General features: G+C 51.7%; 1 protein-coding gene across 7 annotated transcripts in view; it reads right to left on the minus strand.

Moving 5' to 3' along the window:
* Nucleotides 1-7,917: 7,917 nt before the first annotated feature.
* KDM2A (lysine demethylase 2A) overlaps nucleotides 7,918-13,148 on the minus strand; it is a 150,030-nt gene continuing 144,799 nt past the window's right edge. For all 7 annotated transcript variants that reach the window (XM_007968880.3, XM_073013035.1, XM_073012997.1 and 4 more), the window contains 4 exons: nucleotides 12,734-12,897; nucleotides 11,980-12,138; nucleotides 11,175-11,390; nucleotides 7,918-10,709 (listed from right to left, as the gene is read on the minus strand). In XM_007968880.3, the coding sequence (XP_007967071.1) occupies nucleotides 10,528-10,709; nucleotides 11,175-11,390; nucleotides 11,980-12,138; nucleotides 12,734-12,897 (721 nt within the window). In that variant the 3' untranslated portion in view covers nucleotides 7,918-10,527. The remainder of the gene's footprint in view (nucleotides 10,710-11,174; nucleotides 11,391-11,979; nucleotides 12,139-12,733; nucleotides 12,898-13,148) is intronic.

A 13,148-nucleotide genomic window follows, 5' to 3' on the forward strand; every position in this document is an offset into this window, starting at 1 on the left:
CCTGAGAGCCCACCCAGAGTGGGGAAAGCCAGGTGTCTCAAGGCAGCACTCCTATCTCAACACGCCCCTCTCTAGACCCTCTCCTTGTTTTTGAAGTGATAGGACCCTCCTCCCAGCCCTGGGCACATAGAGCTCAAATCTCATTACCATGTTGTGGGCCAGCAACCAGGATCCTTTTGCAAAGCAAGGCTCCCATCTCTGTGCACTTCTAGGCTACCTTCTTGGATCAGTCCCAACAGAACCTGGAACCAGAGCATATCAGAGCTGGTGAGGTTCTCCTCTCAGTGAGTGGTGAGCCCCAGGTTTCTTTTCCCTAACTGCTCCTTCATTTTCTCCCCTTCTCTAATTTGTCACTATAGTCTCCTGTCTGGCCTCCTGAGAATCTCCTTGAATCTGTCTACTTCTTAGGGTCCTATGGCCAGCCACTGCCCTGATGCAGGCCCTGACCAGAGATGCCTTTCCCAGATCTAGATCTGATGGAGTCACTGCCTGCTTGGCACCAAGAAGCAGCTCTCCAGGCCTTCTGGGGCTACTGAGAGTGAGAGACCTAGAGGGGTCTCTAGGACTCACCCCACTCTGCCCAGAGCAGATTAGGTGAACAAACTCCTTAATCTGCAAGTCAAGATCTTGGAGGACTTGGACCTTGGATGCTCCAGTTTGTTTTGCTACCATCCTCTGCACCTGGAGCTCCCTCACCAACTCACCCACCCATTCTCACTTCTGTACCTCTGCTGTTTCCTGGGCCTGGAAGCCCTTCTGTGTACCTTCCTCCCTGGCCAACTCCTACTTATCCGCTAAGACTCACCTCCTCCCGGCAGTCTTCCCTGACTCCCTGACCCCAACTATGTACATCTCCAATTCTACATTTACCACCTTCTAGGCCCTATTTTCCATCTTCAGTTGCAAGATGCATCGTTGCAAGATGCATCATTGCAAGTTTTGAGAGTGGGGAGTGAAGTCTCATTACATATCTGCATCAATTGGAAAATGCATCGTGATGTTGGAAATGCTGATATATATATTTAAAGAGTACATACTGTCCCCCACTGTCACTGGTGCTCCTAGTTCATCCCTTGCTCCCAGTGCCCACCACAGGACCTGACTCAAAGGCTTCAATGTTTGATGAGTGAATGAATGAGTGAATGAGCTGTTGGAGCACATGGGGCTTGGGGTGGAACAAGGCCAGATGCCACAACATGAAGCCTCTAACCTCCTCTCCCCACTGCCCTGTCCTGACTCTTCTGGACTGTGAGCACAGCCACATGTCAGCCAGGGTTTTCAGGAATAACCTCTATTTAAAAACTTCTGCCTGATGAACTTGTCAGACCAGAGTCTGTGTGTGCGTTCTGAAATGCCAGCCATTCTGTTCCAAGAGGTGGCCTTACCTTCCCACCCCCACCTAAAGACTCAGTCCCTCCCACCCACAGCCCAATCCACACCCCCTGCCAGGCCTGAAGCTGGGGTCTTTTGAGGGGGGCTGGTCTCCCTTCGTTGATTCCTGGGCCCAGGAAAAGTGACTTCAGGAAGCCCCAGGTTCAGAAGAGGTTGGTGTGAGCCCCAGGCCTGGGGAAGACTGGTTTTGGGGATGGTGCTGTCCTCTGTTGGTCCTGGGAAGGTCGATTGCCTTCGCAGGTCAGTGTCAGGCATTTCTTCTCTCTACAAACCTTTGTCCTGTGCCTAGACTGCTCCTGACCAGGATGCTAGGAGTGCAAAGTGGAGTGGAGCCCCATCTCCGCCCAGCTGGCAGCCCCACAGACACATCATTACTTGGCATCGCCATTGGATGACTAATAGATGTTGCAAACTTAGCGCGGCCCACACACTGAGCTCTTGCTCCCACTACCCAGCCCCTGTCCAACCTGCTCCTCTCCCGCCTCCCCATCTCAGGCATGGATCCTCCATTTTCCCAAAATCTAGGAGCTGTCCTCGATTCCTCTCTTCCCTCATCTGGCCCCTACCCCCATGTATACCCCTGCTGTCATACAGCATCTCTGGCATATCTGTCTCTGAAGTACACCCTCGATCCTTCCACTGTGCCCTGCTAAACCCTGGCCTGAGTCTCAATCACCTCTTGCCTGCATGCCTGCACCAGCCTCCTCTCTGCACGCCCTGCTGCTCCTGCAGGTTGAGCTTCTATAGATCTAAATCAAAGCCCACCCCCAACGACTGCCCCTGCACTTAGGATAAAATCCACCCCACTTCCTGTGGCCTGTAAGACCTGCACAGACTGGTCCCTGCCCATCTCTCTAACTCGGCAATTTCCATCCTTCCCCTTCCTCTTAGTCTCCAGCCTCTCTGGTCTTCCTTCTATCACTAGAACAAGCCAAGTCCATTTCCACCTCTGGGGCCTTAGCTTTACAGTTCCCTTGCCTGGACTGCCCTTCCCCACTTCCGGAGTGGCAGGCTCCTCCTCGTGCTGCCACCTTGTGGGCGGAAGAGCTCCTGCTCAGAGGTCTCTCCCTTGGCGTCTCTGTTTGTCCTGGTCACTGCTGCACCCCTCATCCCTAGCACAAAGTAAGGCCTGCAAAAAGAATCAAGACTCCGTGTTAGCCTAGTCTAGTAGGGGAAGAAAACACCTAAACACATCTCTCCAATTAACCTGACAAGAGCTATAGTTTAAGGAAGTGAGATCCCAGCACTTTGGGAGGCCGAGACGGGTGGATCACAAGGTCAGGAGATCAAGACCATCCTGGCTAACACGGTGAAACCCCGTCTCTACTAAAAAAAATACAAAAAACTAGCCGGGCGAGATGGCGGGCACCTGTAGTCCCAGCTACTCGGAGGCTGAGGCAGGAGAATGGCGTAAACCTGGAAGGCGGAGCTTGCAGTGAGCTGAGATCTGGCCACTGCACTCCAGCCTGGGCGACAGAGCGAGACTCCGTCTCAAAAAAAAAAAAAAAAAAAAAAAAAAAGAGGAAGTGAGGGCACTCGGGAGAAGGTCGGGGAGGGTTGGGTAAAGTCTTGAACATGACATTGTGTGCGTGAGCAGGTTGGAAGTGGCATGTGCCAAGGCCCAGGAGTGAGAGTTTTGTCCTGCTGAGACCTCTTTTCTCCGCCTCCAGCCTGGGCTTTGCAGAGCAGGAGGGTGACCTCGGGGCTTCCTTGACCTCAGCAGGTGTGTGCCAGATTGATCTGGGGACACTCTTCCCCAACATGGACAGCCACTCCTCTGATGTCGGGTCCCCAGAAAGTGTAAGGCTCTGGCTGGGATGCTGGGAGTTGATTCATTCACTTGATTATTTGACAGTATTTGTTGAGCTCCTACTACATGCCAGACACCTGTGCTTGGCCTTGCGGATCCAACACGGGAAGACACGGGCGGGGAGCTTATGGGCAAACCATAGGTGATAACAGCCGCTGACAGGTATTGGGTTCTCTTATGTGCAGGGCACTGCAGAGCCCAGCTGATCTCATCCAAAGCGGGAACATCCCTATGAGGCACGCGACAAGTTCTAAGACTCAAGAGCCTCCTCAGGTGAAGTCAGGGAAAACTCAGGGCGTTTTTGTCAGAGCCAGAGGGTGGGAGGGAAGCAGTTGTTTTAGGGGCAGAGAGAAGAGCTTTTCAGGTATGCGGAACAGTAGATGCAAAGGCCCTGAGGGAAAAAGGGCCCTGGTTATCCGGGAGGCTCCAACATCACCAGGACCCCCGGGCCCTTCGCGCTTTCCTGCAGAGGGCAGGGACCTTGGGCAGTGGCTGTCAGCCCGCAGGCGCCAGCCCACCAACGATGGCAGGGCTTCAAGACCCCTAGCTCCTCTCGACCCGCCTCCCACGAGCAGCGCCTCCTCCTGGAACTCTCTGGAAAGTTCACACAGTCCCCGCACTGCCCCCGGATCCAAGGTCCTCTTCCGCGTCGGAGTTTTTGCCTAGACTGGGCCCCAGCGAGCTGCCAGGCCCGGCCCAGTCCCCGAACCCCCGCCCCCGCCCTCATCCTCAACCCAGAGCCCCGCCCGGCCTGCCAGGAGCCTTGCCCAGCGCGCATGCGCCCCGGAGCCGCCGAGCAGCCTGTTCCCAGAGCCGCTTTGCGCCTTGACGCTCCCAACTGGCTTGAGTGTCCGACTTACGGTCTCGTCGCTCCCACTGGGCCCACGTTGTGGCCGCTGGTACTTGCCATGTGTCGAGGGGTGGGGTAGGAAAGACTTGGGGGTAGGATCCCAGTGCCACCTTCTAGGAACCCGGCTGGGTGCCCTAGGCAAGTTACTAACTTCTCAGAGCAGGGTCTTTTTCATCAGTACAAAGGGCGTTCCCGTGTGGCCTCACTGGATTGTTTTGAGGATTAACTGAGATAAGATGTGTGAAGGGGGCCGGTCGCGGTGGCTCACGCTTGTAATCCCAGCACTTTGGGAGGCCGAGGAGGGCTGATCACCTGAGGTCAGGAGTTCAAGACTAGCCTGGCCAACATGGCGAAACCCCATCTCTACTAAAAATACAAAAATTAGCTGGGCGTGGTGGCGGTCGCCTGTACTCCCAGTTACTCAGGAGGCTGAGGCAGAAGAATCGCTTGAACCCGGGAGGCGGAGGTTACAGTGAGCCGAGATCACACCACTGCATCACAGTCTGGACAACAGAGTGAGACTCCGTCTCAAAACAAAACAAAACAAAACAAAACAATGTGTGAAGCGTTGGGCTGGGGAGACGACCCGCCGAGTGGCCACTGTCACACTAGAGTATCTTGGGCCTCATTTATGTCTTCCCGGCTTCCTCCATGGTCTCTTTTCTCTCCGTTTCTCTCTACCTCTTTGCCTTTCCTCTTCTGGGTCTTTCAAGGTGTGTTTCTCTCCCTGTCTCTCTGCCTGCTATCCTATGGCATGCTCTGGGGAGGTAGAACTCCCTGCCCATTGGATTGGGGTGGGTGCGGAGGGGGAGGCAGAGGCTGGATGACAGCATTGACAGGGGAAATTCAGGTGTCCCTGGCCTCTGGGGCCTCCTGCCCTCAGTTTCCTGCACATACTTGGGTGTCAACACTGAGATTTTCCTTCTAGACCTGGGCTCTGAGAGTTGTGGCCTGGAAAGATGGTGAATAGACTGGTCTTTTTTTGAGACAGGGTCTCAACTCTGTCACCCAGGCTGGAGTGCAGTGGCACAATCATGGCTCACTACAGCGTTAACCTTCCAGGGTAAGGTGATTCTCCTGCCTCAACCTCCTGAGTAGGTGGGAATACAGGCACATGCCACCTTGTCTGGCTAAGGTTTATTTTTTTTGAGTGTCGCTCTGTCACCCAGGCTGGAGTGCAGTGGTGCGATCTTAGCTCACTGCAACCTCTACCTCCCGGGTTCAAGCAATTCTCCTGCCTTAGCCTCTCGAGTAGCTGGGATTACAGGCACACGCCACCACGCTCGGCTAATTTTTGTATTATTAGTAGAGACGGGCTTTCACCATGTTGGTCAGGCTGGTCTCGAACTCCTGACCTCAGATGATCCACACGCTTTGGCCTCCCGTAGTGCTGGGATTACAGGTGTGAGCCACTGTGCCTGCCCGTGTGTTTTTGTGAAGAGGGTTTTGCCATGTTGACCAGGCTGGTCTTGAACTCCTGGCCTCAAGCGCCCCTCCCACCTTGGACTCCCAAAGTGGTAGTCACTGTGCCTGGCCTGATCCAGTCTGGAGTAGAGGAGGAGATGGTTTCCCAGAGAAAGTAATAGGTAAACTGAGTAAGGTATACCAGGTAGAGTGAACAGGACATACAAAGACCCAGAGATGGTGTTAATTGAAAAGTTGGCTATGAGTGGAGAGGAAGAGGAGGGACAAATGGTGGGCAATGAAGCCTGAGGGCCTGGCAGCTTCATGGGCCACATTACATGCCACATTCAGACTTTATCCTGAGATGAACACAATGAAGGGTTTTAAGCAGGGGAGGGAAGTAATCAAATCAATCTTCTTCTTGGCGGGGGGGGATGGAATCTTGCTTTTCTTTTTTTTTCTTTTTTTTTTTTTTTTGAGACGGGGTCTCGCTCTGTCACCCAGGCTGGAGTGCAGTGGCCGGATCTCAGCTCACTGCAAGCTCCACCTCCCGGGTTTACGCCATTCTCCTGCCTCAGCCTCCCGAGTAGCTGGGACTACAGGCGCCCGCCACCTCGCCCGGCTAGTTTTTTTGTACTTTTTAGTAGAGACGGGGTTTCACCGTGTTCGCCAGGATGGTCTCGATCTCCTGACCTCGTGATCCGCCCATCTCGGCCTCCCAAAGTGCTGGGATTACAGGCTTGAGCCATTGTGCCCAGCCAAATCAATCTTTTAAGATAAATGTCTGGCTACCAACATGGAGGACGGGGTTGGACCAGGGCCCTTGGGGCTTTTCCTGTCGTTGAGGTTCTAGACGGTGGTGGCTTCCACTAGGGTGGCAGGGATGAGATTAGTAAGAGGCAGATGCATTTCTGAGATATTTAGGGGCAAAACTGACACTCTTCCTTCCCTGGAAACATCCAAACATGGCCACATCCATATCCATCCTTGGAGAAACCAACATTAAATCAGCCCATTGTGCAACACTCTTGTCCACTTCTAGACTGTGCTCCAGAATCGGAGACGGTCCTTTACTAATCAGTTTGGGGAGCAGGATGGGCAGAGATCCCCAGATTCCTTTGGAGGCAGTGATGGAAGCCTGCTTAGCCTCTCCCAGATGGGACTGCAGCCCTCCTGAGACTCAGCAGTCAGGTAAGGGAGGCAGTTCTTTGGCAGCATCTGGCGCACATAAAGACTAACTTGGACTCAACATGCTGGGTCACGAGAAGCAGTAGGATGAGGTAGGAGACACGCTGGTCACAGCCTGCGTGGGCCAGACCCTGCTCAGGGACTTTTCTGCAGCTTTAGCAGATGGAGATGGCCCTGGCTGATGGCTTGGCAGTTGTGGGGATGAAAGATTAGAGATGCCCCAGCCCATTCTAAGGAGTGCACCACTGGGTGCCTCTGTGGGGCTACTCTGCCTTTTTGGGTGGGAGAATGTCAGATAATCTCACACTTAAAATGTTCACATCCATTAAAAAGTTCACCTTGGGGCTGGGCGTGGTGGATCATGCCGGTAATCCCAGCACTCTGGGAGGCGGAGGTGGGCGGATCACCTGAGGTCAGGAGTTCAAGACCAGCCTGGCCAACATGATGAAACCCCATCTCTACAAAAACACACACATACAAATTAGCTGGACATGATGGTGAGTGCCTGTCATCTCAGCTACTCCAGAGGCTGAGGCAGAAGAATCGCTTGAATCCGGGAGGCAGAGGCTGCAGTGAGCCTAGATTGTGTCACTGTACTCCAGCCTGGGTGACAGAGCGAGACTCCATCTCAAAAAAAAAAAAAAAAAAAAAAAGTTCACCTTGATGAAGCAAGCATTGTGTTTCTAGAATCAAGTGCTGCTTTTTGGTGTTTAAAAAATAAGCTAAGGAAATCTAAGCAGTACAGATGCCCCCCAGTTCTGCTACTGCCACTAAGAGGTGAAGCAAGGGCTCCTTGGCCTTAGCCTTCTGACTTACTTGCTCACACGCACACACCGAAGCAGAAAAGGTTTAGTTTTTGTTTTTAAAGCCTTTTTATTTTTTTTAAAAAAAACAAAAAACCCCCAAACAAAAACAAAACCTAAATTAAAATATTTCCCATTGGAGGCTATTTCTTTTTTTGTCTTTTAAAAATTTTATTACACAAATATCACCCATTCCCACGTGTCAGAGGAAAGATGTCCTTGCTCTCTCTAAAACCAATAGTGGAGAACTTTTAGAAAACAAAACAAAGTCCAACTAGCTTCCTCCTTCCCTGGCCCAAAATAACCTCAATGTGTCAACTGAGATAGCATAAGACTTATCCCCTTAATGCTTACATTTAATTTAAACTTTTTAGCACAACATTGGAGATTGACTCTAAATCAGCAACAAAAAAATATATATTTACAATATTTCTCCGAAAAACAAAAAACACAACCAAACCCTTTAAACATAAGTGACTTTAGGAGTTTTATTTATGGAGCAGTTATTTTTTTAATCACCAAGTGATTTTATATTATATATATATAAATTTTCTTCCTTTCCTTTGTGGTTTTTCGCCCCGGTGCTTGGAAAGATGGAGGCAGGGGTTCTGGTCCTGCAGTCTGAGGGCAGGCTCTCCTGGCAAGGCCGTGTCTAAGAGCAGATTGTAGGACATGCGATGGACTCCCCAGGTTCCTCTGTCCCCCAACAGAGACACTTCTTTCCTCCACATGGACCAACCCTCACCTCTAAAAACCATTTCCCCTCAGTCCCAAAGAAAAGGAAAACCCAGCAAGGGCATGGTCCATCTGCTGCCTCTTCTGGGCTCCCTTTTCTGCTGACCAATTTACGTGCACGGTAAAAATGCATGTTTTTCCAAACCCCCAAAAACAAACATAAAAACCAAAACCCAAAAGAAACCATTGGCTTGGAAATTTCTGTGGATGAAATGTCCCAAAGTCAGAGGCACTCTCCCGGCACAATCCCTGCTCTGAAGGGGTCTCTCCACCTCCCCTTTTATAAAAAGACAACAAAATAAAACAAAGTAATCTTTTCAGTATTTTCCACAGGAGCAACCAAAGAAAAAGGCAGGAAGCTTCCAATTATAGGTCATTAACAATAATAAGGTTTTTGCTCAATACCCAGGGTTCTTTACAGAGAAGTTCCCCTAACTGAGGCACTCTGGAATAAGTCACTGGCATTTCCTCAAAGTTTCAACCCCAGATTACTGGGGCCTGGAGACCAATGGAAATGGGCAAAGGGTCATGGGAGCAGACTGCTGTTTGTAAGGTGCAGCCAAAAGATTCAGCAGATTGGAAGAAACAGACAAAATGCCACCCCCTACCAGGACCCAGTTTCTTCTAAGACGGCCAGTTAATGCCAGGGTCAAAACTGGGCTAGGTGGCAGAGGGGACCCCTCTGCCTCTATTGCTTTGGAAGTGGCAAGGGTGCAGTTGGCGTCTCTCTTCTGGGTGGCTCACACTTCAGACCCCTGGTGCCTGGGCTCCATTCCCTACCTCTGTAGGGCTTCAGGAGGAGGAAAGCCTGAGACTGGGCTACAGGAAGAGGGACAGAAAGGGACCGGGTTGGAGGACCAGAAGGCGGGGCGGTGGGGGGAAGAAGAGGTTGTGCTATCAGTATCCTTACAGAGGGGGAGCAGAGTGCAAATTTGCATCAGTCATTTATAAGCTCTTGCCATAGGCTGCTGCTACTGAGCATCTCCTCACACACTTAAAAATATTGACCCAAAAGAAATTCCGACCTTTCTTTCTTTCTTTTTTTTAAAGTGCAAAAAGCTCTCTGCTGCCCTAGAGAGAGGATCTTTGGACAGGCCGTTCAATGCAAAGTAAAAGGGGGCAGCTGATGGGGCTCGACAAAGGGCGGTGGAGCGGGAGACACCATGCTCCCCTCCCTCCCTCCCTCCACATACACGCGCAGAATACACTCAGCCACACACACAGAGGCACATGCACACCCCCTTCCATGGCTGCAGGCAGAGGGCAGGTGACTGGCTTCTAAGCAGGACCCCCTGGCTGCCCTGAAAGGTCAGTGAGCCACTGGGGCTAGACACAGGCCTAGGCTCAGGGGGCTCTGCTAAACCAGAGGCCTGGAGGAGCCTGGCTGGGAGGCAGGTTGGGGCTTGCCCCAGTCCTCTGCCGCCTCCAGCTTGGGGGAGATAGGCTGCTCCCTCTGAGGACGTGCATCCTGGGAAAGCCTTCTTCAGGCAGAATGAAGACACATGGAAAACGGCAGTCAGTGGGAGGCAAAAGAGAGAGGGGGAACAAGGAGATGGTGCCTGTCTCAGAATCCACTTGGGTAGCAACGAAATGGGTGTGTCCCTGGGGTAGACAGTTCCAGCTCCTCTGAAGAGCTTCAACCCCAATAAGTGCAATAAGGACCTCATAGAGACTAGCAAGGAAGTCGGGTAGGCTGGGGTGGGAAACCTAATTATGTGAATGAGCACGAGTGCTGGGCAGAAACAAGCTCAAGGGAGAGGAAAGGAGGGAGAGCACAGTTAAGGACGTGAGGTTTGGGACATCTCAACAGCACCAGTGTGATCGGCACGGGTCTGGAACTCCTGGGGCTGCTGGCCCCTCCTGCGTAAGCCGGGAGAGTGTGATGGAGGAGAGACGCGCACTGGACACCACAAGGAGAACCTGGCCGTGGAGACAGGGCCGCTTTCTTCCCTGGGAGTTTGCTCAGAACCAGGCACTGCTGGGGACCATGGGTGAGGAGGAGGGGCACAGGGCCCAGTGCAGATGAAGGTTGCACAAACACCCCAAACTGAGAGCCCGGTCTCCTGGCAGGCGAGTAAGCGAGCAGGCACCTCGACAGCACAGCCTGTGCTTTCCCCTCAGATCAATCTGCTACTCCCTTTTCCTTAGGAGGGAGAGGAGCAGGCAGGTAAGCCTGGTGTCCACCACCCTCTCTGCCCCGCCTGTAGAGGAAGGGCTCAAGGGACAGGAGAGCAGAGAGGGAGTGTGATGCTGGCCTCAGAGCCCGTGCAGGGTCGAGGAGAGGTTCTCCTCGGTGGGGAGTCAGGGGAAGATCGGTTTCCTGTTGAGTCTGGGCTGGGTGTGTCTTAGCTGATCTTCTGTATCAGCTTCTCGTCAGACAGGCAGTAGAGGCTGTTGATGGACAAGTCTGAGATGAAGTGCTCGCAGGCTTTTCGAGTGATCTGCTTGCATCCTCGAAGGTCGATCAAGGTGACGTTGGCAATGCGCCGTAGGTAGATCAGGGTCTGGTCTGTCAATTTATTGCAACCTGTCGGAAAAGTGGACATAATGACAATGCTCAAATACACACAACCTTCCTCTGCCATTCAATTCCCGTAGCTGTCTTTCCTTCAAAATGCTAAACAAAAGCCCTCTTTGTCCCACAACTCCCTGGCTCAGAGACCAGAAGTGCCATCAGCACCTCTAAAGGGACCCTGCTGCCTCACTCCCATCACCATCTGACAACAAGCACAAGGGCTGCAAGGTTGACCAAACTCCAGCTGGATGTTGGCTGTGCACACAGGCAACCAACTTAACTACGCAAGGCCTCAGTCCCCCATCAAGTTAAAAACGGGACAGAAATCCATGTCCTTGTCCAGATGTGAAGAAATGAGCTAATGGAGCTAATGTGAGTCAATGAACAGGCCCAAGGTCATTCTGGTTTACTGATCAAGTTCCAGGGAGAGCTGGAGGCAGGGGGCACTGCTGCTTATGAACAATAGTAGTGGCATACCTGCCATATTGAGCTCTGTGAGAGAGTAGCGAGTGGAAGACCCAACAGCGGTGAGTAGATTGGAGGACTGATCTGTAAGGTGGCTGCAGTGACTGAGGTCGAGTCGAGACAGGAGGGGCATGTGGCGAATGATGAGGCGAAGCGTGGCATCTGTGATGTCAAGGCCTGCCAGCCGGAAGTCAGTCATGTTCCGGAGCTTGCTGCGATTGTCCTGACCTGCACAGGCAAGACAAGAGTCTAGATCAAAACTCTCAATTCTCTAATCCAGCTTCAAGGCTCCAGGCAGCAACAGCTACTTGCTGGCCAGGGCCCCTGGAAGGGGTTAAGTAGAACTGCCCACACCCAGCCCTGCCTTCAGGGTGTGAGCACTGTGTGGGCAGTTTCTAGGAAACCAGACAAGTTTTCTTTCTTCTCAAGCTGCTAGATTATGCCTCATGCACACAGCAAAAGGCTATGTGCAGAATGCTCCTCCCCTTCCAATACCACCACACTTTTCTAGACCATCATGCAAATAGCTTTTGACTCCACCTCAACCATAAAGCCTTCTCAGACTTTTTCAGGCTTACACTCTCTGGGCCCTAAACTCCACCGACTCACAAAATGGACTTACTCCATTGTTTGTAGGTAGTTATCTGCTTATAGTTACCCTATTCTTGTACATAGTCCATCATTCTGTTTTCATTTTGTGCTCTTCTATTCTTCCACAGCATCATTTCTGAGACTACCTTAGCTTCTGAGGACGAGGTCTGTTTGGAAGACAAAGCTACCCCAAGACAAGCACCAAGAAGTCAGGCCCAGAGCATACCTGGTTTATCAGCCGGTGGAGTAAGCAAGTCCCGAATTTGAGGGTCCTTGATTCCTACTGCCCACCGAAGATCAAGGGTCCTGAGAAGGGGGCAGCTGGAGGTGCTGAGGGCAGAGACTGCAGACCAGGAGCAGCCTGCTAGGAGGAGGTCTTTCAGTCCTGCAACGGATGGAATGAGACACGTAATAATACACTGTTTCCCAGCATACTCAGAGCTGTAACGATCTGAGCAAAGTGAACAGACTTCCAGTCTAATAGGAGAGAAGGACTATGTCTAATCTTTTAGTTATCCAGCTCAAAGATTTCCACGGTATCCTATACTACATCTTCTAGCTTTAGTGGTAAATTGATTGCTTAGTTCCCACCAGAGCAATACAAGAAGGAATGACTTCCTGTCTTTTCAAGAGCTCAAAATGCTGAAGAGAACAAGGGCTTATAAGGAGCTGACCAAAGTAACATCTGACTCGAATTTCCCCCTTAGTGGTTATGCTGAGGAGAAATGCAGGGCTGGCAGCAACACTGATTCCATTCTCCTTGCTGTCCACTGCAGTGATTGGCCTGTCAGTCCAGAGTGCTGCCTTGGAGACTGGCACTTAAGATGGCCCTGGGTAAATCTCTTGCTAAGCAACAATGGCATGGGACTGCTGCCCTACACTGCCCTCAAGTGATGCTAAGAAGCACGGCCAATAATGCAACTTTTCTTGCCTGCTCCTTCTGGGCCCCTGGAAAGACAGTGGCAGGGCTGGTCACTTACCTGGCAGCCTATTGACAAGCCATGTCAGTTGCTTTTTAGAGATGTTGGTCCAACTGAGGTCAAGGCTGACTGGCTGCCTCTTGATGATGCCACTGAGGGCCTGGGGCACAATGGCCTTACACCTACTCAAGTCAATTTTTGTCCAAAGTCTCTTGTCGCAGCACCTGTGATAGAAAGGAAGAGAACTTGCCTTCATTAACTTGATATACCATCAGTGGAGCTCCCATCACAGGCTGCTGATGGCTTCTGGGTAAAGCAGAGCACCTAAGGCTCATTCTCCCTGCGTTCCTCTACAAGTGTACAGGGATCACACCTTACAATTTTTTGCCTCACAGAATAGGCAAAAAAATTGCCTTGGGCTCTACAACAACTAGATGCTTTGCAAACCTGTATATTGATAGTATATAACTTGACC

This window comes from Chlorocebus sabaeus, chromosome 1 (genome assembly GCF_047675955.1).
Source record: "Chlorocebus sabaeus isolate Y175 chromosome 1, mChlSab1.0.hap1, whole genome shotgun sequence".
Taxonomy (NCBI): Eukaryota; Metazoa; Chordata; class Mammalia; order Primates; family Cercopithecidae; genus Chlorocebus; species Chlorocebus sabaeus.